The 26,581-nt window shown below is 46.1% G+C and overlaps 1 protein-coding gene across 1 annotated transcript in view; it reads left to right on the top strand.

Annotated features, from left to right (window-relative positions):
• DNAH8 (dynein axonemal heavy chain 8) overlaps window positions 1-26,581 on the top strand; it is an 8,835,797-nt gene that overhangs the window by 1,916,633 nt on the left and 6,892,583 nt on the right. The window contains exon 16 of the mRNA XM_069608756.1: window positions 24,446-24,565. Within this exon, the coding sequence (XP_069464857.1) occupies window positions 24,446-24,565 (120 nt within the window). The remainder of the gene's footprint in view (window positions 1-24,445; window positions 24,566-26,581) is intronic.

Raw genomic sequence — 26,581 nt, 5'->3', positions numbered from 1 at the left:
CTGTAGTGGTATTGCAAATAATCACCCTCTTCCCAGCATGTAAATGTTGAAAACTCAACTCACATTTTGAGGAGATAACAGTATATATTCGAATGAAGCAGAGAGACTGTTATAAACCCCTTAATTCAAGGGACATGTGTTTATTTACATGTGTTATGAGTTATTGTTATTGTTGTTATTGTTATTTTGCATTTATAAAGCGCCTTATATACCATTGGTATGGTCTGAAGGTGCTGGTAGGTTGAACGCCCTTGGGAACCGAAGTTCATATCAGTAGAGAGAGTAGAGATAGTCAAAAGGTGCGTGTGAGCACCGGGTATGTGTACAGCTCGTGCGGCATCGGTGTGATAGCTGTTTTCTAGCGGTGGGTGTGGTGGTTGAGAGGTCAGGAGTATGTGTTCGTTCTGGCCGGATTTATCCAGATCGGATGTGGCTGCGTTAGGCCTGAGGAGAACGCCTCGCTGGGGGGTGTGTAACCAGCAGTGATTACTTAGAATGATGTGGAGTAAGCGGCGAATGTTGATATGAGAACAGTTATACCGAATGGTGTCATAGTATCTCTGTGTTCTAGTTGAGTGGTGATGTAAGGAGAGAGTAAGCGTGTTTGTGAGATATGATGGGTTACATGCCCTTTTGGAGACTTCTAATTCATAGAGAGGCTATTGGGCATACTTCTAAAATTGAGCAATTTAGATATACAAGAAAAGATCATTGTCGTTTGGTATAATCAAGGAGTGGAGACAATATTTAGGACAGTTACACACATATCTTAACTCAACATGGGTTATGGAATAAGACATGAAAAACAATTAAAGATTTAACAAACAAATACAATTTTCATGAAACCTATTCGTAAAAAATGGATGGTTCCTAATATTCAAACCAGGGGAAAAAGACATAAGCAGTTGTATTGATTCTACAATCTTTTAACAAAGTGTAGGTGGATTATAATTCATCCAATATAGACATAAACAAATAGTAATGCAGTGGTAGCAAAACAGTTTTTCAAACAAAATTCAATGCATTTTGTTGTCTATGTACCATATGTTGATTATACAAAAAACCTTTTGAATAGGCAAAGGAGTGGAAGCAAGGTTACTTGTACATTGTTCTAGGGGAGAACAGGGCCTAACTTTAATGGTAAGCAGGCAAACTTATATTGTTTATGATAACATTTTGCACATTAGATAGGTGATACCCAATCCTTGGTCTACGTCGGGAAATTAACTTCCCTGGTGTTGAACTGACGGCAGGTTAAGACCGCAATTTTCGGGCCCGTTATTAGCACCTTCCCCATTCCCATTGAGCCCTATGGGGGCTCAAATGGGAATGGGGAATGGTTTACTGAATGGGGACTTACCAGGTCCGCATAGGTCGGAATGTCCCGGTAAATCCCCATTCTGTTAGACCGGACCCGGGTTTGGAGGCAGCCATGGCGCTAATAGCGCCATGGCTGCCTCCAAACTCGTAATGACACCCTATGGGCCTCATTACACGGTAGGCGGTGAGCCATGGCGCTATTAGCGCCATGGCTCATGCCGGTAAAATACTGGCACCGCCTTGGCGGAAAGGGGATTTACCGCCCCATTCCAAGGTTGGAGGGGCGGTAAATCCCCTTTCCGCCATTGCCCTTCCCCATTCCCATTTTTGCCCCATAGGGCATAATGGGGATGGGGAAGGCGCTAATTACGGCACCGTAAATTACGGTTGCCGTAATTAGCTCCGAGGTCCCTTAGCGGGTTGGATTTTAACGCCTGCAAGAAGCAGGCGTTAAATCCTCCAACCCGCAAAGGGACCTCGTAGTACGGCGGTAAGGGTTAACGGTCACCGTTGCCATTAACGGTGACCGTTAACCCTTACCGCCGTCCGTGTAATGAGGCCCTATGTCTCCGCTTTCGACTCAATCATCTGCCATCTATGGAGCGGATAAATGTTGTAACCCCGACTCAGGCCAGAAATCACATTACAGATCTCTTACGTTGCAGATTGAGTGAACATGATTCTATTGTATAGCTCTGTTTATTGAATTTTATAGTAACAAACAATATGAACAAGCATCATGGTCACATGGTATATAATACGTATTAACAATCGTGCAGAATTCTTAATAGCACCAAAGTCCTCTGGCCGCCGGGGGTGGGAAGATTCCCTACGGCAAGGGCCGATGATCCTGTTTAGGAAGTCCGCTAGAGATCCGGGCCCCCACCACCACCCCATATTTTATGAAATTGTTTAGGGCATCCTCTTGCTTTGTAGTTGCATTGTTCCATGGATGCACATCTGCTTACTTAGTTGGACCATCGATTTATGCTTCATGTCTCTGCAGAACCCCAGGTTGCAGCAGTCAATCGCTTCCCCACCCCCAGTGCCACCGCAAGGAATGCTTTTTCATACTTGGTAAAGTCTACCTCTCCCCAGATACCCAGCATTATCAATTTCGGGTCTCATGGAACTGGGGCGCCCAATGTCATGAAAATCCTACTGATACATTGCACCCAGAAGGTCTTTAATACATCACAGTCCCATAACATGTGGAAAAAGGTGCCTTCTCCTCTTTTGCATCAGAGACATGCCCCTTTGTCTATCCCTCCCCATTTAGCTATCATTGTAAGAGTAATATGACTGGTGTAGTATTCTAAGCTGAATCAGTCGAAGCGTGGCATCCATACCTGTTTCTCGGGGGAACATCAATGCATCCACCCATTCCTCCAATTCAAGCATACCCATGTCCCTTTGCCATTTTTTCTTTCAGTCTAGTGAGTTCCCTGGTAGGAGTTGAGGGCCTGCTAAAGTGTGGATGTAACCTTAGAAGGGATGCGGTCTGGCAGAACATTGGTCTCCAGGGAGGAGCAGGTGGGTACTTCGGCCAGGTTCTGGAATTGGGCATTCTTGGCGTGAGTGAGGTGTGTGTGTCTAAAGCGGTCCATATGTTGTAACCCATATTTCGAAGGGATTGTGTCCTCCGACATATTCCTCATCTTAGATATCTCCTTCCAGCTCTGCTGGCCTCGGAAAATGTTTTCTCTAGAGGGCGCTGCGCGTCGACGTCCTCCGAGTCGATGTCCCTCGACAGCCGCCGTGTCGACGTCATCCTGCCTATAAAGGCCGCGCGCAGCGTCCGTTGCTCAGTTCCGTTTTTCCGCGCTTACTCAGTGCCTCGGAATACCGTTGCTCAGTTCTTAGTCAGATTTATCCTATTTACCTCGAGTCATTCGATCCGTACTCGATGGCTTCCTCGTCGGAACCGACAACTCCTCGATCCGGCTTCAAGAAATGTCGCGATTGTGGGAAAAAGATGTCGTTGACTGACCCTCACAGAGTTTGTCTGTGGTGTTTGGGAGCTGAACACCATTGTTCGGAATGCGAGGACTGTATGTCCATGACAGCTAAGGCCCTGAAGGAGCGTATGGGGAAGCTGGAGAAAGGTAAGACTTTTAAAGCTTCTTCTTCGTCAACGAAGTCGAGACATTCGTCTCCTCGTCACCATTCGCGCTCCAGGTCTCGGAGTGGGTCTCATCACTCCTCGAGATCGAAGCACTCGAAGAGGAGACGTCGAAGATCCCCTTCTCCGCCTTCCTCTTCCTCTGTTTCGCCAAAAAGAATCCCTTGCCCCACAAAACATAGTTCCCGGGCTGAATGGGAGGAATTCCGCAAAAATATGATGAGCGTCTTCGAGAAAGCGGCCTCGACCCCCTCGAAGACTGCCGAGAGCGATGCTCTGGTCGAAAGAACCGAAGGTCAAAAACGCCGCGAGTCGCAGTACCTGGTGAAGGAAACCTCTCGAGCGCGTCTCGAACCCTCGAGTAGGACTATGACCTCCAAACCTTCCTCGAAGGTTCCGTCGACGCCGTCGACGAGGGTTCCGTCGACGTCGAGGTCGATGTCTTCGACGCCGTTGTCGAAGGGACCTTCGACACACGGGTCTGTCGACTCGACGCCAGCTTCGACACCGCCGTCGACGCCAAGAAAAGTCACGGTTACGACACACCAAGTGACTATCCCCAGGTCCTCGCCGTCGATGGCTTCGAGATTGTCGAGTAGAATTCCAATTCTGTCGAGTTCTTCGAGGCCTCCGCCTTTGTTTTCGACGCCACGCTCGAAGCCTTCGACGTCAGCGTCGACGACATCGACGTTTTCGAGGCCGATAATGACAAGTTCGGCACCCTCTGCCTTGGAAATGGGATTTACTCCCTTTATGAGTTCAGAACAATTGAGAACTATGTCCTCAATTTTGGAAGAGGGTGAATTGTCTGAACAGGAAGACACATTTGTGTTGCAGGGACCTGTAACCCCAATTAGAGAGGAATTTTCCTCTGAAGAGCGCAGGTTAAAGGATCTTCATAATTCCTTACATGAGGCAAGTGGGTTAGACACTTCCCCTGAGGTGGAGTTTGCTAAGCCAGACCCGAGGGAGCATGCTGAAACCCCCTATAGAGCCTTAATGGCCAGGATCACAGAGTTCATGGGGTGGTCTGCACCTTCACAATCTTTCCAACAAGATGACCTCACGGATATTCTTGACAAAGGCCCACAGGAGGATCCTGTGGTGCCTTTTCATAAAGCTCTTCAGAGAAAGATCATGACAAACTGGGAAACCCCAGATGTAGTACCAGCAGTAAATAAAAAACTGTCTACAAAGTACAGGGTATCTTCTACAGACCCAGAGTTTTTGTCTAAACACCCATCCCCAGAAAGTCTGGTGGTACAGGCAGCATCCTCTACCGATGTCAAGACGGCTTATCCTACCGTCCCACAGGACAGGGACGATACAAAATATGATGCTATGGCAAAGAAAGTCTTTTCAGCATGTAGCATGGCGTTAAAATCTGTTAATGCTACTTGCACCCTTGCTAGGTTCAGCCATACACTTTGGGAGTGTGCTTCTACAGCGGCTGACTGCATCCCGGAGGGAGAAGAAAGGGATGCGTTCCTGAATATTATACAGGACGGTAAAGACGCTATGTGTGAATCCCTCCAGACGGGCATTGATTCGGCTGACAGTATCAGCAGAGCAATGGCGGCAAGTACATCAACCAGGAGATTCGCTTGGTTGAGAAAGTCTGGTTTTGCCCCAGATGTGCAAGCCAGGCTCTTGAACATGCCATTCGATGGCTCTTCTTTGTTCGGGAAAAAGGCGGATGACAGTTTAGAGAAACTGCAAACTTCAAAAGCAGCAGCAAAATCCCTAGGAGCTGCAATCCGTCAGACTCCTTTTCGTCCCACAGGAACCTCTGCGAGGGGCAAGTCCTTTCGCTTCTACTCCGCATTCGGAAGAGGTAGAGGACGACTGGCTCAAAGGGGACAAGGAAGAACTACCCGAGGTGGACGGGGTAGATATTCAAAAGCCGCAGCAACAGCAGGTACCTCTTTACCATCGGCATCTGCATCAGCCGCCCCAAAACCACTCTGAGGACTTCCCTCACAGGACACCTGTAGGAGGCAGGTTGACTCAACATCTGGCGGTATGGCAGGCTATCACGTCAGATGCTTGGGCATTGGAAACAGTTGCCCAAGGTTACTGCCTGCCTTTCCTACGTATACCTCAGAGTCATCCACCGGGGATCAGCTCTCAGAAAGCTCCAGATCTGCTCCTCTTGCAGGAAATTTGGGACCTGCTAGAGAAAGGTGCCATAGAACCGGTACCTGTAGTGGAGAGGAACAAGGGCTGGTACTCCCCTTACTTTCTCATTCCAAAGAAAGACAGAGGACTGAGACCCATCTTGGACTTGCGAGAATTGAACAAATTCCTCAGAAAAGACAAATTCAAGATGGTCACTCTTTCTCAGATCCTCCAGGCCCTTCAGTTCCAAGACTGGTTGGTATCTCTGGACCTTCAGGATGCTTATTTCCATGTGCCTATCCATCTCAAACACAGGAAATACCTGAGGTTTGCAATTGCCAACTTTCACTATCAATTTCGAGTGCTGCCATTTGGGCTGACCTCCGCCCGAGGGTCTTCACCAAGTTAATGTCTGTAGTGGCTGCAAGTCTAAGGAGGGAAGGGATTCACGTCTACCCCTACCTGGACGATTGGTTGATCAGGGCTGTTTCTCCGGAACAAGCTCAGATCCAGCTAAATCACGTGTGCCACTTCCTTCACAGACTGGGCTTCTCCCTCAATTTAAAGAAGTCACAAATGATACCATCGCAGAAACTCCAGTTCATAGGAGCGATCCTGGACAATTCCCTGGGAAAAGCCTCGCCACCAGAGGTGAGGGCTCAAGATATTCTACAGATGGTTACCAAGTTCCGACATGCCCAACGTCTCCCAGCCTTCGACTTTTTGAGGTTGCTAGGCCTCATGGCATCCTGCATTTTCCTAGTGCCAGAGGCTCGCCTGAGAATGAGATCCCTCCAGTGGGCACTGAGGACTCAGTGGTCACAATTCTCAGGGAGAATGACAGATCTTCTTCAGGTTCCCGGCAGGGTGGCTCGAGACCTTCAGTGGTGGGCCTGTCAGGAGAACATTCTGAAAGGAGAACAGTTTTGGCAACCCTGGCCGGAGATAACAGTAGTCACGGATGCCTCACTCACGGGGTGGGGAGCCCACGCCAACGACTTGACCATCAGCGGTCGTTGGTCTCCATCGGAGTCCAGACTACATATCAACCTGTTAGAGCTGAGAGCCATCAGACTTGCGCTGCAGGCGTTCCTGCCAGCTGTACAACGGAAGAACGTCCTGATAATGACGGACAACACGGTGGCCATGCATTACTTCAACAAAAGAGGAGGAGTAGGATCACTATCCTGTGCAGAGAGGCGATGCAGCTCTGGTTTTGGGCAATCCAAGAAGGAATCTCTCTATCGGCAGTTCACCTAGCCGGAGAGAAGAACTTGACAGCGGACACTCTGAGCAGGCAGAACACAGTCTCCCACGAGTGGGAGCTAGCTCAGGAAGTCCTTCAAGAGATCTTCGCCCTTTGGGGAACCCCTCAGGTAGATCTGTTCGCCACCAGCCTAAACAGGAAATGCGACCTGTTCTGCTCAAGGGAATTTCCCCCGAGAGGAGCTCTGGGAGACGCGTTCATAGTGGACTGGGAGTTTCTGCTTCTGTACGCGTTCCCACCGGTCCCTGTCATTCCTCAAATGATCAGGAGGTTGAGAAGATTCCGGAGAACCATGATCCTAATTGCCCCGGATTGGGCCAGGAGAACGTGGTACCCGGACCTTCTAGACTTGTCCATCTGCCCTCCAATTCTACTTCCACTCAGAGGGAACTTACTCTCACAGAAGGGAGGTCAGGTTCTCCATCCAGACACCAAAATCCTCAACCTTCACGCTTGGCTTCTGAAAGGCCTAAGGTACAAGGATTGGGACCTCCCTGATGATGTTATGGAGGTGTTGCTTTCGGCAAGGAGGCCAGCAACAAAGTCTTTATACCGCTGCCGTTGGAACAGATTTTGCAGCTGGTGTAGAGAACAGAATATCGACCCTTTTTCATGTGGTACACCAATGGTTTTGTCCTTCCTACTACATTTGGCAAATTCAGGCCTTCAAGTTGGCACCATTAAGGGCTATCTCGCAGCGCTATCCATCTTTAAGCGTACTGCGGAAGAACCATCCTATTTCAAATTACCCTTGGTAATACAGTTTCTAAAGGGGTTAACCAATGTTTATCCCCCAAGACCATTCCAAATTCCCCTATGGGATTTAAACTTAGTACTTACTTTCCTGATGGGTACACCTTTCGAACCTCTCCATTCTTGTTCGTTAAGATTCCTTACCCTTAAAACTGTTTTATTAATAGCACTTACATCTGCTAGAAGGGTGAGCGAATTACAAGCTCTTTTTTGTAAACCCCCTCACACAATATTTCACAAAGACAAAGTTGTCCTGCAAGTGAAGGATAATTTCCTCCCAAAGGTGGTTTCTGAATTCCATATCACTCAGAAGATTACCCTACCATCTTTCTATCCTCCTCCTCACCCGGGGAAAGAGGAAGAGAGGTTACACAGGCTAGACCCTAGGAGGGCTTTAAGTTTTTACATCAGTAGACTAGCCAGGATAAGACAGGCAGACCAGCTGTTTGTAGGTTACGCAGGTCACAAGCTGGGGTTACCAATAACTAAGCAGACCATTTCCAGATGGATCATTCTAGCCATTCTGGAATGTTATAAACTGTCAGGGAAAGAGCCCCCTCAAAACCTTAGGGCTCATTCGACCAGAGGTATTGCAGCTTCATCGGCCTTCAAAAGAGGCATGCCGGTTAAAGACATATGTGCGGCCGCTACATGGTCGTCTGTCCATACCTTTACACGGTTTTACAATTTTGATTCCTCCTCCAGTCAAGAGACTAGGTTTGGAAGGGCTGTACTGCATTCTATTCATCAATAGAAGACAGCGTGAAGTCAGTACTCCCTCCTCCGATAATAGAATACTGCTATGGGAGCCTATCTAAGATGAGGAATACGTCGGAGGACACAATCCCTCCGAAGAACAAGTTACTTCTTACCTTGTAACGTTCTTTCGAAGGGATGTTCCTCCGACGTATTCCTCATCGACCCTCCCATCCATCCCCGCAGTTCTACTTCCCTTGTTGTTGCAGCTTACGCTCCTTCAGGGTGATTAGTTAGTCCAGAAGTATTATTGTGGGCTACAAAACGGAACTGAGCAACGGACGCTGCGCACGGCCTTTATAGGCAGGATGACGTCGACGTCGATACGGCGGCTGTCGAGGGACATCGACTCGGAGGACGTCGACGCGCAGCGCCCTCTAGAGAAAAAATTTTCCGAGGCCAGCAGAGCTGGAAGGAGATATCTAAGATGAGGAATACGTCGGAGGAACATCCCGTCGAAAGAACGTTACAAGGTAACAAGTAACTTGTTCTTCCCATTTAGAGACTCAAAATCTCAAAGGCACCCTTCTTGGAAAATGTCCGCTAGTGTACATATGCCCTGCTTCTCCCAATTCCCGAAGTGTCCCATTCTCTGTATTTCGGGGAGGTGTGCATTGTGCCACAGGAGTTGAGTCAGTGTCGGTTTTGCGACCCATCCAAATTTCCGGTGTGCCTCCATCCAGACTTGGCGGATATGGTGTGTCATTCTTGGTACTCCCGTCAAACTCTTATTGTCAGTGTATAGAATCTTGAGGGGGCGATAGAGCTCATAACACCCAGTTCCGCCTGGATGTGTGGGAGTGTAGGGTCGCCGTGTAGCCACTCATTCACCGCCCCAGTTTGTGCAGCTCAGTAATAGGTGCGAATACTTGTCAGTCGTATGCTGACCTCCCACACTGAGCCCTGCAGAGTCTTAAGAGCGACTCAGGGTTATTCCCCCCCCCTCCAAAGCAGTGTCCGTAGTGTCTTATCTATTGTTACAAAGGTTTTGAGGGGGATGGAGAGTGGAGTGTTTTGTAGGACGTATAAAAGCCTTGGAAGCGTCATCATTTTGAACAGTGCGGCCCTGCCCATTACTGATAGTGGAAGGGACTGCCAGTGAGAGGCATCTTCTGCAAATCTATCTAGCCAGGGCAGCGTAGCTCTGGGTAGTGCAAGGAGAACAAAGGACTGTAAGTTTACAGTTACAGCCCCTATGTGTGTTGTGGGCCCTGGGGCATTGCATTGGTGACTGATAAAGAAAGAGTCTGGTACCAAGTGAGACTCTGAGGGTAGCCAAGCAACCTGTAGGTACAGCAGACAGGTAGGTCAGGTAGTTCAGCAGGGGAGGGAGAGAGAGAAAGCAGAGGAAAAGAGGAACATTTTGATCTGCTTTTGGAACTTCAGGTGGTCTGGCTCAAGTTTGAGATATTGATACTGATATTTTATTTCTATCTCGCTCGTACACAAGTGTTTCAGAGTGCGACAAGGCAAGGGAAGGGAATAGGGGAGATCAAAACAATGATTTTACTTGGCCCAATGTCATTGAGAACCTGCAAGTGTGCGTGGAAGGGGGGAGAAGTGGAAAGTGCGGAGCAAAGGAGAAACAGATAATTAATAATAAATAAATAAATAATAAAGGCAACAAACATTGGTAGTGCAGCCAGCAAGTGGCAAGTGCTGGGTTTAAGACAGTACACAGGGTAGGTCTGATAAGTGCAGGAAGAGAAAAGGGGGGGCTGTATGGGTACAGATACAAACGCCAGTGCAAAGGGTGGCCCGGAGGCAGTGGGGGAGGGTGGCAGGGTGAGCAGGAACCTGGGCCCGGAGGACAGAGGGTGGTCAGGTGCACAGTGCCAAGAGAGAACAGATCAGCAGGGGAGAGGGGCAAGTGAAGGCAGAAGCAAAGAGGAAGTTATTGAGGTGCTTCCGGAACTGGAGATGGGTCTACTCAAGTTTTAGAGTGGCATGGAGGCTATTCCAGAAGGAGGCCCCAGCTGAAGACAGAGGTCTACCCCCAGCTCGTTTTTTCAAAAAATGACTGACCCCTGAGGGAGTTAGAGGTAGAGGAGTGAAGAGCTTGAGAGGACAGGTATTTGCGGAGGGATAGCTGAAGGTATTTTGGACCCATGCCACAGAAAGCCTTGTGGACAATGCAGAGGGTTTTGAATTTAATCCTTGCATCCACTGGGAGCCCATGGAGAGATTTCAGAGCTGAAGAGATATGATACCAGGGCTTGAGGCCAAGGACATGTCTCGTAGTCCTGTTCTGGATTAGTTGCAGAGGGCGGAGAGTAGAGGCAGGTAGATTTAGAAAGAGGCTGTTAGAATAGTCCAACCTAGAGAGAACCAGAGCTTGGGAGACAGTGAGCTTCTGGGGGAAGGAGAGGAAAGGCAGACTCCTTCTGAGGAGGTGCAGTAGGAAGTTTGACTTTTTAGAGACATCAGAGATGTGGGGGGAGAAGGAAAGTGTGGAGTCAAAGATAACCATGAGGTTCTTAGCCTCGCAGGTAGGGGTAGGAGGAGGACCAAGGGAGGCCGGACAGAGAATGAGGGGAAAGGATGGTGAAGGTGTGCCGATGAGAGGTGCATGAAGGCCATTCGAGAGGGAGGCACCAGCCGAGGAGAGAGATGTACCCCCCCCACTCTTTGCCTGGAAAAGCATCTAACCCTTAGAGTGTTGGAGGCAGCTGAGCGAAGGGCTCGAGGGGGAAGGTATTCTGGAAGAGAGCGTTGGATTTAGTATGGGTCACAGACCCAGAAAGCCTTGTGGACAATTCAAAGGATCTTGAACTTGATCCTTGCAGCCACCGAGAGCCAGTGGAGAGATTTCAGGGCAGGAGAGATATGGTCCCTGGGCTTGAGGCCAAGGAGTAGTCTTGCAGTCCTGTTCTGGATTAGTTGCATAGGGAGGAGAGTAGAGGAAGGCAGATTGAGAAAGAGGCAGTGAGCTTCTCGGGGAAAGTGAGAAAGGGAAGAGTCCCTTTGAGGAGGCGCAGCTGGTAGTGGGACTTCTTGGTGACGTCTGAGATGTGAGGAGAGAAAGAGAGAGTGGAGTCAAAGATAACACCAAGGTTTTTTGCCTTGCAGGAAGGTGAAGGAAGAGGGCCCAAGGCCAGAGAGAGGAAAAGCAGGGGGAGGGGTCACACTGAGAAGGATCTCTATCTTACTGGCATTAAGGCAGAGATTGTTGAAGGTGCACCAGTCCAAGAGGAAGGAGGTCAGCCACTCCAAGGCCTGATCAGTGATGCTCAGGTTCTCACAAAGTCGATTGATCAGGATGGTGTGGTTGGCCATGTCGAAAGCAGAGAAAAGATCAAGGAGGATGAGGACAGAAGGAATGCTGCAATCCAGGTTAGAGGGCAGATCTTCACGGGCGTCTAAGAGAGCAGTTTCCGTGCCTCCCGCCACTCTGAAGCCAGACTGATGGTCATGGAGACAACCGACAGATTCAGTGTAGAGAGTAAGCTGGGAGATGGCCCTATGTATGAAATGTACAATCATGTTTGATTAAACAAACTAGCATTCAATAAAAGAAATGATCACTTTTTTTGTGATGTTTTTTCTGTATGAGCACACTTGATCAATCTAAAAGGTTTGAGACCAGGTTTGTATCCCTCCCCTTCGTTATTCAAACCCCCTTCTTGAGCATCAACAGAAACAATATTATTGACACCAGCATCTTGACTGTCAGCAGTATCGATACATGCACCAGTTTTACTAACAATATTGACAATGCCAACTTCCTTAAGAAGTGCCTCAAGGAATATAACAGCTAGTAGGCGTAGTGTCTGAAAACTCCAGGGGTGGCTGCCTGGTACTGAATTGTAACCCATTATCCTGCAGAGAAGTCATCATCGCATCTAACTCATTCAGTGTTTCAATATGGCTCACAGGATTAACACCCGGTTGTATATACCGCACGCCCCCCTCATTCACCACCACCCGACTGTCTTTCTGCAGAGGCGGTGCATATATGAAGAATGGCTAGACGAGTTGACGACAGATTTCACTGTTGCATTAGCTACGTTATCTAAAATGTTGACAACGACAGAGCTGACAATATTATTCTTGGCTTCAAAACTACCAACAGTTACATTCTCAGAATTAGTTATTGATGCACCGACCTTCGTCATCGCTAATTACAACCACATTCCTCGTGACAGCCTACAGCTGTACACACCTGTTTGTAGTTATCGCCTCCTACTTCTCAGGTATAACACCCTGTGTCTTGTACTTGGGCCCATTTATGATGAGCCGCAGTTGGGACCCACAACACTGTGGTTGTCTCACAACATCATAATCATTCTCAACATTGTGCCCTGACTTTTGTCTCTTGGGGCATCCAGAATTTACTTCACCACGTCACAGTTCCCCCTTTAAGCCCATCTGGCCTGCGGCTGTACACTTTTAAATTAACATTTTAACCCTAAACCAGTGTAAGGTGCGCCTGAGCACGCTGATAATACAGAGCCCTCACTCATGGGCAAAAGAAGTTTGGGCTTTTAAATGTCCTGTGATATCCGTCAGAGCCCTCGTACGCACCAGCGGTGGAGGGGGAGGGCAAATCCATGACCAGGGTTGGAAACCAGGTCACCCCCTATAGCGCTCCCGAGCTGACAATGTGTTAAATGTGCTATCCCTGTTGCCTAGCCATTTAAACTGGTAGAACACAGGGGGGTTACTTTATTCACCATCACCCTACTTAGGGGTACATTTATTGCCCCATTCCCAAGATACTGGTTGTCACGCTCCAATGTGGGGACAGCACAGAAATCATAATAGCCCATTCAGGTCTTAGACGCTCCTTTGTCACTTGTTGGGGCCCCCAGACATTCCATTGGCCCTTGTTAGAGCTGCAATACACCCATGTCCATTGCTGCATTTGAAAAAACAACTCTGCTGTGTTGGGGCCCCCAGACATTCCATCGGCCCTTGCTGGGGCTGCAATCCAGGCATGCCAATTATTGCATCTTCAAAACAACTCTGTTGTGTTTAGGGGCCTCCAGACATTCCATCAGCACTTGCTGAGGCTGAATTCTAGTCATCCCCTTGCCGATCTGGGTAGAACATGCAACCCCATCCTTGGGCCCTCAAAACATCTACGATTTGTTGAATCAGAGGCACAAGTCTCCATAACTCCAATGGGTGACAGTTGTTGGCTGGCACAGGCCATTACTTCGCGGTCTGCCTGATACATCATCCTGCTTAAATACACGCTGTCTATAAATAAAATACAAAAAATAATATAACATCAGAATAGGTCATCTTTTACACAATGACAATTCCCATTAATACATAACACGTTGTATTTTTTAATTTTTTATTATGTGGCATTTATAGAGCGCACCGAACCCAGAAGTATCTGACCGCTGGTTACAGAAAGATAAGATAACGACAGACATTGTTGTTAAATCATCACAAATAGGTTTTACAATCATAGAGGAGCATGATGGTGTGATGGGTTAGGCCTCTAGCATGAACAGCTATGTTTTAAGGCCTTTACGGAAGGCCTTAAAACATAACATATCAAGTCCAATATAATATAGTTCCAACAATCTGTGTTTCCCTCACACACATAGGATAGACACATTTTGCTTTACTCTGCGCCACATTGCGCGCAAAGTAAAATAAATTGTAACACCTACTTAAAAGTATAGAATTAATTCAACACAGTCTAGAACATGAACTGACAGTCACAAAAACTGAAAAGAAGCCAGATTTTACAAGTTACCAAACACCTCTTTAAAAAATCCAAATATCCATATACATGTGACACCCCGACACTTGTCGCCTTAAAAGATTTAATCTATTCAAGCACTTTGTGCGAATAAATCTCTGCAACATAATTTCCGCAACATGTGTAATCTTTAACAAAAACTCAAATACTCAAATACTGGGAGGCATGGGCAGCAGCCAGAACATGAGCATGTAGTTCTCTGGCGCTCCCCGGCCGCCGTCAAAATCCTGTCTAAATCCTGCTCTTTTGTGTAACAAAGCCCCAGACCGAACCCTGGCCCAGTGACCCCTGGGGGCACAGTTGGACTGGCTTGCAGTGTCAGGCATGCAGTTTTGGAGCCCCGGCAGTTGTTCCTACGTTTTGCTGGTGGTGGGAGATCCAAGCCTCCAAAGGGCAGCCGTAGCTGGCAGGGACAGGTGCTCTATACCGAGAACACAGTGGCAGCGAGGCAGGCACCCACTGGAGGACCAGGTGAGGCAGAATGCCAAGGTGAGGATGGAGGACCCAGTGAGCACCGGAGGAGTTAGGCATTGGTGGTTACCGGCCCAGATGTGGTGACAGGGGGAAGACGGCCAGTGAGGCATGGAGCTCTAGAGGGCCTAATATCCAGAGGAGAGGACTGGGAGTGCGCCCTCACCCTTTCAACGGAGTAAGGAGCGGTAGGAGAGGCTGCGCTGGGGCAACGCTGAAGCACAAGGAAGAGGCACATGCATGAGACCTGGAGCGGCACACAACATTCAGAGCCCACCGGCATGCCTGGCCAAAAGATTGCATGAATAACAGACTGAAGCTGAGCAGCACACCTGTGGTAGTCCCTATCCACGGGTCAGTGGCCTGGAGCGTAATATTTCTTTGGGAGCTCTGGTCTTGGCTCTGGGGTGAGGCATAGCAGAGTAACAGCTAACCTTTCTGACTTCATTGGACACACCTTACTAAGGATCAGGGGGAGGATTGAAATGGCAGGGGGGATAGCGTGGTAAGGAACCCATAAGCCAAGAGCTCCAGCAGGAGAGCCGAGTCCGCCTACCCCACATGCTGAAAGTGTTTGTCGGAGCAGCAGAGGAGGAGTGGCAGCGACCAGCATTGCAGGGTGCCCTGGGGTGAGACTGTTGAACATTACGGTAGGAGGTGCCAGTTGGTGACTGTGCAATCCTTGTCATCCTGGTCCCAGGGTCCCAAATAGGCACTGGGTGTCCTCCTGGACTGTGCTCCCTGAGAGGGATGTGGGAGGCCTGGCGGGCGCAACTTACCTGGAGGCCCTGACCCTAGTGGCTTGAGGTGGTACAGCTGAGCAGTGGTGCTTCAGGGACCAACGGGGGGCTTTGTAACGCATCTAGCCGGGAGCCTGCAGAAGTGCTGGAAAGAAGTGAGGTGCTGCACCTCTACAGCAGTGGGAGATCCAACGGGAGAGGTGGGAAGGAGGCATTGCAGAAGGAGGGGAGACCACTGAGTGCACAGAGACATGGGCCTGGGGGCCAAGGCGACTATCAAAAGCGGCAATGGTGAGGGGGCAACAGAAGATGGATAAATATACGGACCCCAAAAACAAGCAACAGAAGCAGGAGGAAGCAGGCCGGGTGGCGGAAGGCGTTGATTTGGAGGATTCAAGGGGGTGACTCCTGATGGAGGCTTGTCAAGCCACTAGGACCTCCCTTGAGGGGAGCATTAAAGAGGTGGGGATGGAGGCGTCCCTGGTGAGGGAGCAGATGTACGGAAAGTGTGCGAGAGAGTCACGGAAGTGGAGCAGAGAGTGAGCAATGTGGAGGACGACCTACAACATCTCAAGAACCAGGAAGCTGGCCTGGTGGGGGCAACCAGGACATTGGAGACTAGAGCGGCGGACTCATAAGGCCGATCTAGGTGTTGCAACATCCGCCTGGTGAGGTTTCCGGAGAGGGAGGAGGGACCTTGTGCAGAACTCTTTGTTGAACATCTCATCGTGGATACCTTGGGTGTGAAGGAACTGTCTACATTCTTCACAGTCGAACAGGCACATAGGGTGCCAAGTAGGGCCCTACCGCCTGGGGGCCACCAAGAGTTATAGATGCCAACATTTTAAATTTGAGAGACAGGGACGCTATCCTGCAGGAGTCTTGAAGGGTTGCTACTATAAGGAGGGCAATGCGATGTTGTGAATCTTCCTGGATTTCACATTGGAGGTACAACGACAGCGGAGAACCTATGATGCAGTGCCCAGACGTGGGTCCCGTGCCTGCTGAGCCTAGAGACCCAAACTACTCCTCTCTGATGTTTGGGGATGTGTGTGGTCTCATACAGAAGGGATGTGACCAAGCAGTTTGGGCTGGACTGCCCCTTTTGGGGTGGGACCAAACCTGATTTGCATATGGTTTTTCCCCTTTTGTAATGGTTTGGCAGGCGAAGAACGATGATCTGGAAGGTTGCCCAGAGCAATGCCAGAGGTTAGGATTAATTCCAAACCTTCAAGCCATCACCTCTTTTGTTTTATGCCTTTGAGAACTTAATATTAAATACATGATGTTCTTTACGGCTAAATTGAAGGTCATAGCGGGTGGGAAATCCTGTTTTTTGCATCTCCACAGGAGGCGTAGACCTGGTTGGACTCGAAACCACAGTGTTTGGACACACAGGGAGGTGGGAGGGATGGGGCATTGCAATCAGGGGACTGATGGTTGGTTTGGGGGGAACTGCAGTTGAGGTCGATAGGTGGTGGCTTGCACTGAGTCTAGGATGCTAGTTTAAGGTACTTTGTAAGCGAGAGATGATCATAATGACGGGTATGAAAGGCAAGCTGGGGGGTACCCCTGGACCAACGATCGTTCAACCACATGAGGGAGGTACCTATCCTGTTCCCTCCCAGGTCCTCTGCACGGCCTTGGCTTCTGATTTCATTACTAAAACTCAGGACATCCTGTCCACCTGCTCTTTTTTTACCTCTGCTTCCTCCTCCTCTATCACTCCTGGCCCGTCTGAGGTGTCTCTCAAAAAAATATTCTTCCCCTTTAAATTCCTTTTGGTTGAATATTATCACATGTTTGGTAACAAACTATTCCTGGGGAGGGACTGCTGAGATCACTCGCCCCTTGTAACGTAACATATTATATATCCAAATTATGTGAGTTAGGAAGATGATACAGGAGAAGTTACAAAAACTGAAGGGGGTGGTATTCAGTCTAGAGAAGGCTATGGCAGAGGGACTGGGGAAGGGGGTAGAATTGGCAAGGGCCCTGGTCTCCCATTATGAGGCACAGGACTAATTATCAAAGTTTGATGGGAGTAGACGGGATGGGATGTTCGAATTCATGTGGAAGGAGATAAGGCGGGACGACTTCTGGCCTTAGCTGATCCTTTGGGAACAATCTTGGTATGCCATAACGCAGATTAGGGGACCTAGTCACCACCCAGGAGGGGATTAATGAGGCCTTTCGATGTTTCTACCAATCCCTATACTGGTGAGGGCATGTACCCGGTCAAAGGTGCAGATTAACTGTTGATTCAGCTGCCAGTCCTGGCCAGGGATCTTAGAGAGGGGCTGCAGGAACCCATTGAGGAATCTGATATATGCGTAGCGCTGCGGTACATGCGGAAGGGTAGGTCCCCTGTCAGCGATGGCTTTCCGGTAGAATTTCCATGCAAATACGAGGATCTCCTGGTCCCCCAGCTTACAAAGTCTATGATGAGGCTTTTGAGACGTGGGGTTCTCCCCGACTCGATGCGGGAGGTGGTAATAACTGTCCTGCTGAAGTAACATATAGACCCCCTGGACTGCGCATCCTACCGCCCAATTTCATTATTAAATGTCAATGCAAAAATTCTGGGTAAGATCCTGGCTACCAGACTGTCCAGGTGGTTCCGGTCTTGGTACATCCTGATCAGTGCAGATTTATAGGGGGATGAAATACTATGATGAATCTATACCGCTTGCGTCATGTCATGGACCAGGTTTAATATTCTAAAGAGGTCATGGCATTGGCTTCCTTTGATGCTATGAGGGCCTTCAACTCCTTGGAGTGGGAATGGCTATTTAGGGTGCTGGAAGCCTTTGAGTTTGGGGACAATATTTGCCAGCGGCTGCGGCTCCTATATAATAATGCAATGGAAAGGGTGAAGATATCGTGGACGGATATCCCAGAGGAGCCAATTGCGAACCCACTGATGCAGGTGCTGCTCTCACACTAGGGTGGGGGGCTATGTTAGGGAGAATTCTCCAAAATGACTAATTTCCCTTACCTACTGACACAGGGTTGTCTCTTTCAGACTTCCCACTTTAAAATCCATTTTCTGGGACTGACTACTCTCTCCCAGAGCATGTAAAGTTGCCATTGACTTTATTAGTCTTTTTAAATCCACAGACCCAAACAACCTATCTTTTATAGAGTACTGGAAAGGGTTAATAGTTATCCCTTTTTTTCTGTTTCTCATGGAACATTATTTTGTTCCCCTTTCTTTAAGACCTGGCTGGTGGCAGTGGTATCTACCATATTTTTTCTACCGCGGACTTTTAAAATAGCCTTGGTACTGTTTTAGGCTATGTTAGTAGCCTCAAACTTAAATCCGCTGGACCCCATTTACTTTTATTTAGTTCCGGCTGGGTTTATTCACCATTTCTTTTTGTAAAGGTCTTTCTCGTGGTTTTACTCTGAGTGCCAAACCAGGTTTGGTTCCTTTATTCGCTGTCCTTTGGCAGGCTTCTGCTCAGAAGCCCTCCTTAGGCGCCTGAGAGTCTGGGTGGGCTGAATATGAGGGAGGGGTTTTAGGCCCCCTGCACAGAGTCTCCTTGGAGAGCCAAGTCGCACTCCTGTTTGATTGGCTGGATGACTGTCCCGCCAGGACAGCCACCTTGCTGTGTGATTGACAGCCAGGCTGTGTGAATGGGGGCAAACTACATAAAAAGCAGGTCTCTGAGACTGAAAGGCAGAGTCGCCACTGGATCGAGAGAACCGAAGAGAAGCTGAAGGAAGAGGACCACTACCACGACTGAACCTCCTGGTGAAGCCCTGCTGCGGGTCCGAATCTCCAAACTTGGACGACAGAGAAGATCTGCAAGGAATCTTCTTCCCTTGAGCTGGTGGGACCAACCAGTCCGCCAAACTCCAAGCCAGGCTTCCCTCCTCTAGTCGAATTTGCTGTGCACAGCTGCAGTGAACCGGTAGCCAGAAGGACCAGACCATGCTTGGGTTTTAAGGAGCGCACCTTTTATTCGTCACTTTGCTCTGCTGCTGGATTCTTCACTGGACAGTGCAGGACCCTCCAGTCTTCCTCCTTCGTGTCAGTCCGACAGTCGCTTCAGGAACCGTGAGCGTGCCGGATCTGCCAGGAACTTTTGCCTCAGCTACAGCATTCTTCTATTAAGGTACTGTTCAAACCCGGTCGTTCGTTACGTCGGACCGCGGTGAAAGTGTTTTAAATCTTTTGTCAATCCGAGGGCTTGTCCTTCTCTACTCTTTTAAGTAACTTTTCTTCTGACTAACTTTGTTTCGAACTCTTGACAAAGACTTAACTGGAAACTACTCTGAACTGTGTGATCCTCTGCAAATACTCTGAACCATAGACATTGGCCCAGGCCTATTGATTTGAATCCTCATTATAGTAAGCCTTTTCTAGATTGCCCTGCCGACTTACTTGTTGGTGCTGCTAAATTGTGAATAACTTTGTCTTTCCCTCCATTTTAAATTTCTGAAGTGCCATTTTGCTCACACTTCATTTCCAGCTTAACTTGTCCAGAATTGATTGGATGTTGTGTAGTATATTAAGATCGTCATTTTCTGCTGCTTTACTTTAGTGAACTGTTTTACAAATGATGTGTAAATAAATGTATATTCTTTTACTCAGAAACCTTGTGTCAGTGTTTGCTTGAACCATAGTAATTACTGTCCTTTGTGTAACTTCTGATACTGCTCACTTGCTCGTTAGATAAGTCTGGCTGCTCAGCCATCGCACCACTTCACTGTGTAGAACAGGCTTGTACCAAAGATGAATTTGTACTGTCACTTGTAGTCTTAATTGTGTGTGGTGTTCCCCAAGGGTACTGCATATGATTCTGCCTAACAGGCTAGGATTTATCAAATCTACCAGGCAATGCGTGAGGGTGTTTCCCCTGAAGGAGTTGGCGGTTAAGGCCAAGTGGGAGAGGCATGTGGGGGACAAGATTTCCGAGGCGAATTGGGGAACATTAAGGGAAGAGGTCAGGAAAGTCTTAAGGAATGCCAGATTTCAATTTATCCAGTTTAAGTTTCTACATAGGATCTATGTGACCCCGACCAAATAGCACACAATGAATAATACCCTGAGTCAGGATTGTCCAAGATGTGGGACTGGGCCGGCGGGGATCTGTCACATGTTGTGGGTATGTTCAGTGATTGCACGAAACTGACGGGCAGTGATATCCAATATTAATTATTGAGTCCAGACCGAGAGTGTGTCTGTGGGGGCTGATACCGTGTGGGAAACGGTAGAAAGTAAGGAGACGTCTGGCTCAGTTCATGTTGATACTGGCAAAAAGGAGGGCCATTGCCAGGGTATGTCCTTGGTTGAGTGGATGGACGACTTATGTTGGTGGGGTATAGCAGAGCTGGACATTTTGCAACGGACCCGGGACCCTGAGCTGGAGGAAGGGCTTGTGGTAGATTGGAGCCAGTTGTTAAATGAACTATATTTGGCAGATTTGAAACCTCCTTCAGTGGCAGGGATGGTGTGTTAACATGCTCGGGATGGGGGTAATGAGGGCAGGGGAGTAGAGTTGGGAAGAAAAAGCTGTCTCAGTCCTGTGGGAATAAACTGTTGGTCGACATGTTTGATATAGTCTATTGCTCATTTTCTATGATAAGATGGGTAACCGTCAACACTGTACTGTGATTTCTGTGTACATCAAAAACCTGAATAAACAAATGTTTTAAAAAAAAATACTCAAATACTAACTTTACATTGGAAGCATTGTCAAAACGGATCATGATCCATCTGTGCTGAATATGTCACACGCTTGAAATATTTTACCATCTGTCATTTCTAAAGGTTAAATGTTGCTATATTTCATTACTGACTATGTTGCCTCACTATAGTTTGGCCCTTTGTAACAAGGACAAACCGTGAATCTGCAAAGTTTGAAAAAAATGGCAAGGTATTACAGGCCATTTAGCGCTGCACAATCAAGACCCAGTAAATATATTAAGGTTTATTGGCATGGGAACTATAAATCACATTTTCAACCATATACAGTGTGTGAAATCATGCGAGCCGCGCTGGCAGCTAAAGATTACATTTTGTTCTAAAATGTCATCTCTGCAGGGTGTATGGTTATAGGCTTGTACCGCCTATATATGCAGCATTACTTAAATAAACCCACCTGCCCATTTTGTATACTTAGAGCAGTCTAGGCTTAAGTAATTGTACTTGGGTATTAGGAAAGGATTGTACCACCTCTATGATTTCTTTAAAAAATATATATTTATTAGGTTTCCATCAAAATACATATCCATCACATATTTTCAGTAAAAATGAAGAATTATAACTAACAATATCTTATGTCCCTACAACTATAACACTATATATATGTCTACAATCATACCAGACCTTGCAATTTAAAATAACTCCACATTACAGTTCCTATGTGAAAAACAGAAGATACAAAATACAATATTCCTTACATAAATACACAAGACAACACATGACTGCATACTTTTCAAGCTTTAATAGTTAAGTGCTGAATGAATTGTGTGACTCCCATTATCACTTACAAACACCTCTACACATCATCCTAGCCAACGTTTAAATCCACAGAACACAGGTTAGCCCATTTGAGTGCCTTTTAAACTCTAGAAACATATTTAATCGGCCTGCTTCAGAAAAGGGTGCGCAGTATCAGTGAAATACAGTATCACACAAGTCTACGCTCTTTACATTGGAATACAATCTAAATATTTCACATTTACAACACCTCTATACATTATGCTAGCCAACATGTAATTCCACAGAACAGAAGCTTATGCCTTTGAGACCATTTTAAATACTAAACACATATTTAACCAGCCAACCTCAAAAAGGGTTTTGTTAATCCTTCAATAGTGAAAACCCACAGAAAATTGACTTTAAAACATGTCATTGAAATACACAGTTTAATTTCAAAGCAAATACAACTCAGCTGTGTTTCTGGGTGTTATCCAGGGGTTCTGAGAGCCACGATCAAATCCAATTAACTCCCGACAGCATGGTTTCCTTGCAGAGTTAAAATCAGATGTTCCAGTCAATAAGTCGTGCAGCAGTGAAAACACCAGTCCAGAGCTCTGCCAGAATTCTCAAAGCCCATACAAGAGATACATACCCCTGTGCAGGCAGAAGCCCTCTTTTAAGGGGTGAAGACACAGACCCACCACTGGCCAGTTTTCTTATCAACACACCCAGGCTTCATGAACTCATGTATTTTTTTTAGCTTACTTTGCAAAAAAATAGCTTTTGTAGCACATCTAAAATTACCTAGCTCCCTCTGGCCAGTCATTGATCAAATATATTGTGTATTGCAGGTCCCCTCCCCTATATTTTGTCAAACTCGTCCATCCTTAACAGGCCTGTCATCTGTGTTTTCTGCTGCAAAAGTCTTGAGTTTGGCGATAAAAACCCCACTCCACTACAATGCTGTTTCACAGCTGTTCAGCTCCGTCGTTTCTTTCTGGCACACACGGCATGTGCACCTGCAGCACTTTTAAACCGGGTTCATTCTAAAAGAATGGTGCAGTGTGTTAATTTAGAAAGAAACCACACATTGACAAAGCTCATAGTCTGTATTTTTGTATAGATATGATAAAGTCAAAGCTTAATGGTGAGTGTTGACGCTGTACCAATGTGGTTCAACATCTCTGTGTTAAAATATGCTTGCAAATTATTAAGCACTGTCAAAGCCAATAGTTGTATGTAAAAGTTTCACTCTTGATTTAAAAAGGCATTGTCCAGTTCAGCGGTCTTTTGTGTAACTCTGTTGAAGCCACTTTGCGCTCTGTCATTTGTATTTTTGCCATAGCAATAGTGTTGGTCTTTTGTGTAAGTCTGATGTAGACAGTTTGCGCTCTACCAGTTATATTTTGCAATAGCAATAGGTTTGGAATTTGGTGTAACTCTAGTGAAGACAGTTTATGCTCTGTCATTTCTATTTTGCCATAGCAATAGTTAGGAATTCGGTGTAAATCTGTTGAAGACATGTTGCTTATAAAGTGAACTGCTTTCATTATTTAAAAAGAAACACGCACTGTCAAAGGCAATAGTTTGGTCTTCTGCATAGGCTCAGTGAAACACACTTTGATTATAAAGCAAACTGCTTTCATTATTTAAAAGAAACACGCATTGTCAAAGGCAATAGTTTGAACTTTTGTGTAAACTCTGTGACACACACTTGCTTATAAAACAAATTATTTTCATTATTTAAAAGAAACACACATTGTCAAAGTCAATAGTTTGGACTTTTGTATAGGCTCTAGAAACCACATTTTGCCTGTAAAGCAAACTCACATAGGGCTGCCGTGCTAGCCGCTATTTGCACTCTATATCAAAGCTATATGCAAGTTAAATGTTACTAGCCATTAAAGCTAACTCTCTAGCCTGCGTCATTAAATTATATCATGACATCATCTATACTATATATCAAATGTGTATATGCTTCATATAACATTAAAGGCCAAACCCCGCTCCGGCATCATCACTGCATCACTCTGCAAAACACTAAGTTCACAGTCCCTGTATTCGGAGCTCACTTCACCCTCAATAGTCAGCCAAGCAGCACCTCCACCAGCTGCTCCATTGTTTACGCATATTTTATATAAAATGTATATTTACTTTATATGAAATCATCTCAACATCCTATCAAAACATTTTGATAACGGTTTCATACCCACTTTGTATAAATATACATTTTATATCAAATTGATATAATGTTTTATATAATTCCGATCTAAAATGTATATTCACTTCATATCAAAACCCTATCAAAAGGAGGAGGGACTAAGACCCGAAGCAGCAGCGTGCCCAAGTGTCAACATTCTGTTGTGCATATAGAGTGGCCCCATACACTACTAACATTCATAATATTACATGTTTTTTCCCATGTGATTTACAATGTTGTGTATTCTTTCTGCTCAGTAAAATATAAATTAAAAAGAAAAACAGGTTTGCCGTAATTTGGACGAATATGAAAAAAGGAGAGGGAGGAGAATTGGTTTTGGAAATGGCTGCTATATTCTGTTTCTTCCAATTATATACCTCAATAATTTCAGGAAAAACATTTTGACCTCAAAAAAGTAGTGATACTCTCCCAACAAAACAAGCCCTGTTGTCACAGAGAATCAATATGTTATTGTCATGTTAACAAGTGGATAGACCTAAAAAGTTAACAGGCATGCTTTTTAAGGTACTTTATTTTCTTATTCAGATTTACCAGCTCTATAAAGAGGATCCACCACTTGCCCGAAACATGCCACCTGTTGCCGGAAAGGTATTGTGGGCAAGGCAGCTGTACAGACGAATTAATGACCCCATCACATATTTCTATGTAAGTTCACTGTCTTCTATTTTATAATGAAACATGTCCTTTATTATAATAATTGTCTCATTTGTTGACAAAATGCAATGCTATTTAAGTATCACTTATTTTTATGATGTACTAGTGAACTGTTATCTCAAGCTTTGTGGTTTAATGGGCCAGATGAAACTGGGCCCACCTGAGCCTCATTGTCGAAAGCATGTGAGCTGTCGACAAAGAGCATGTCTTTCTACAATCGTACAGATACATGATACAGAAAAAGCCATTTGTTGGATTGTATTTTATGATGTAGGAGAAACACTGTACCCAACTAAGTCATTGATTGAACCAACAATTTGGAAATCAAATTTTATTCAACATGTATTGGAAAATGTTTACATTCTCAAGCCGATATCAGCAATACCCATCAAGTTGTCCATGAGGCAGCCCCCTCAAGAGCAACTCAAGCAACCCGGTTTAAGGGTCCCAAATTTAAAAATAAGTTATTATGTGCACACACATTCTTTCATGAATCATAGATTAGATTGTGCATCAAATATCTTGCTTACGCAATTGGCACTTTAATCACCTCCTGGAACACCAAGGGCCATTCTTGTCTTTTAAATTAACAAGATGGTTTGATGGTCTTTAAATACTAAAAAAAGCAGCTGAGGGCACTGTGGATAGACCTTCTGAGAATGTAATTGCTGGCATCCACTCTTCTTTATCATTCATTGAAATTGAGTTCAAAGATTGTATGAACATTTTGGCGGTCGTGATAAATTTTGGTTTGTCTGGGATTGTATTACTGACTTGCAGGTGTGCCCGTGCTTCGCACCATCATTTCCACTTCAGTCGCAGTTTGAAGTTTATTTAATGAACTGAACCAATGCTTCTTTGTAGACAATATAGCTAGACTTTCCTTTATGAGCTAGTGTGAACATATTGTCTGTGTTTCCAACTCTGGAGCAAGCCACAGTGAGCTGACCATGAGAAAAGCATGAATCCCGTAAATCGGTTCCAGCTACTTTGAATTGGGGCTTTGAGATTGCGCAGCAACATTATTGGTGTCCCGATCTACAGCCAAGGAAGCAGCGACCTCAGCATAAGTGCTGTGTGTGTTTTACTGAAGTTTGTCAGCTTGAAGTGCTGTACCCATACGTGTACGGCTGAAGCATGTAAGCTTCGTACTGTTCAGATGGCATACATGCATTAACTTCCATGGGAAATTAAGTTTCTCATGAGAAATTTGCCACAATGTACTGGACAACATTATTGCGGACAGTATTGAACCGACATGCACTTTTTCCTGTCACCTGCATTATTACAAAAGCACTCCATTGTGTCACCCACATGAATTCAAAAGTGAGTGCCGCTAATGTCAGCTAGAATGTTGATAGTGTGGGAAGTTTAGGAACAATGAACTTCTGAGGTTTTCATGAACTACTGAACTTTAGTAACAATGCACGTAGAACTATAGCGGAACTACGGCACATAAGGCCATATGGCAGGGGTAAGCATTGCAGAACGCTTAAAAAATAAATAATTAGAGAAATGTATATTTGACACTTTATACATTGTCTACACCATTGAACCTACCCACATGTCAAATCTCAGGTTCGTAGCAAGTCGGGAAGAATGCAGAACATTTCGAACAGACACACATACACAAATATCCAAGCATTGCAGACCGCAGAAATTAGAAAAAATTATATTTTATGCTTTTTACATTGTCCACACCATGGAACCTACCGACATGCCAAATTCCAGGTTTGTAGCATGTTGGGATGTATGCTGAACATTACAAGCAGACACACATACACATATCCAAGCATTGCAGACCACGTACATTTGTTTAGAAAAATGTATATTCTATACTTTTTACACTATCTACACCATAGTACCTACCTACATGTCGAGTTTCAGGTTTGTAGCGTGTTGGGAAGTATTCTGAACATTTCCCAACAGCCACACGCACATATCCAAGCATTGCAGACCGTAGCAATTAGAAAAATGTGTATTTTATACGTTTTACATTGTCTACAG

This window comes from Ambystoma mexicanum, chromosome 4q (assembly GCF_040938575.1).
Source record: "Ambystoma mexicanum isolate Mex_15411 chromosome 4q, UKY_AmexF1_1, whole genome shotgun sequence".
NCBI classification, from domain to species: domain Eukaryota; kingdom Metazoa; phylum Chordata; class Amphibia; order Caudata; family Ambystomatidae; genus Ambystoma; species Ambystoma mexicanum.
The sequence above is the reverse complement of the archived record's forward strand: the minus strand, read 5'-3'. Positions and strand labels throughout refer to the sequence as shown.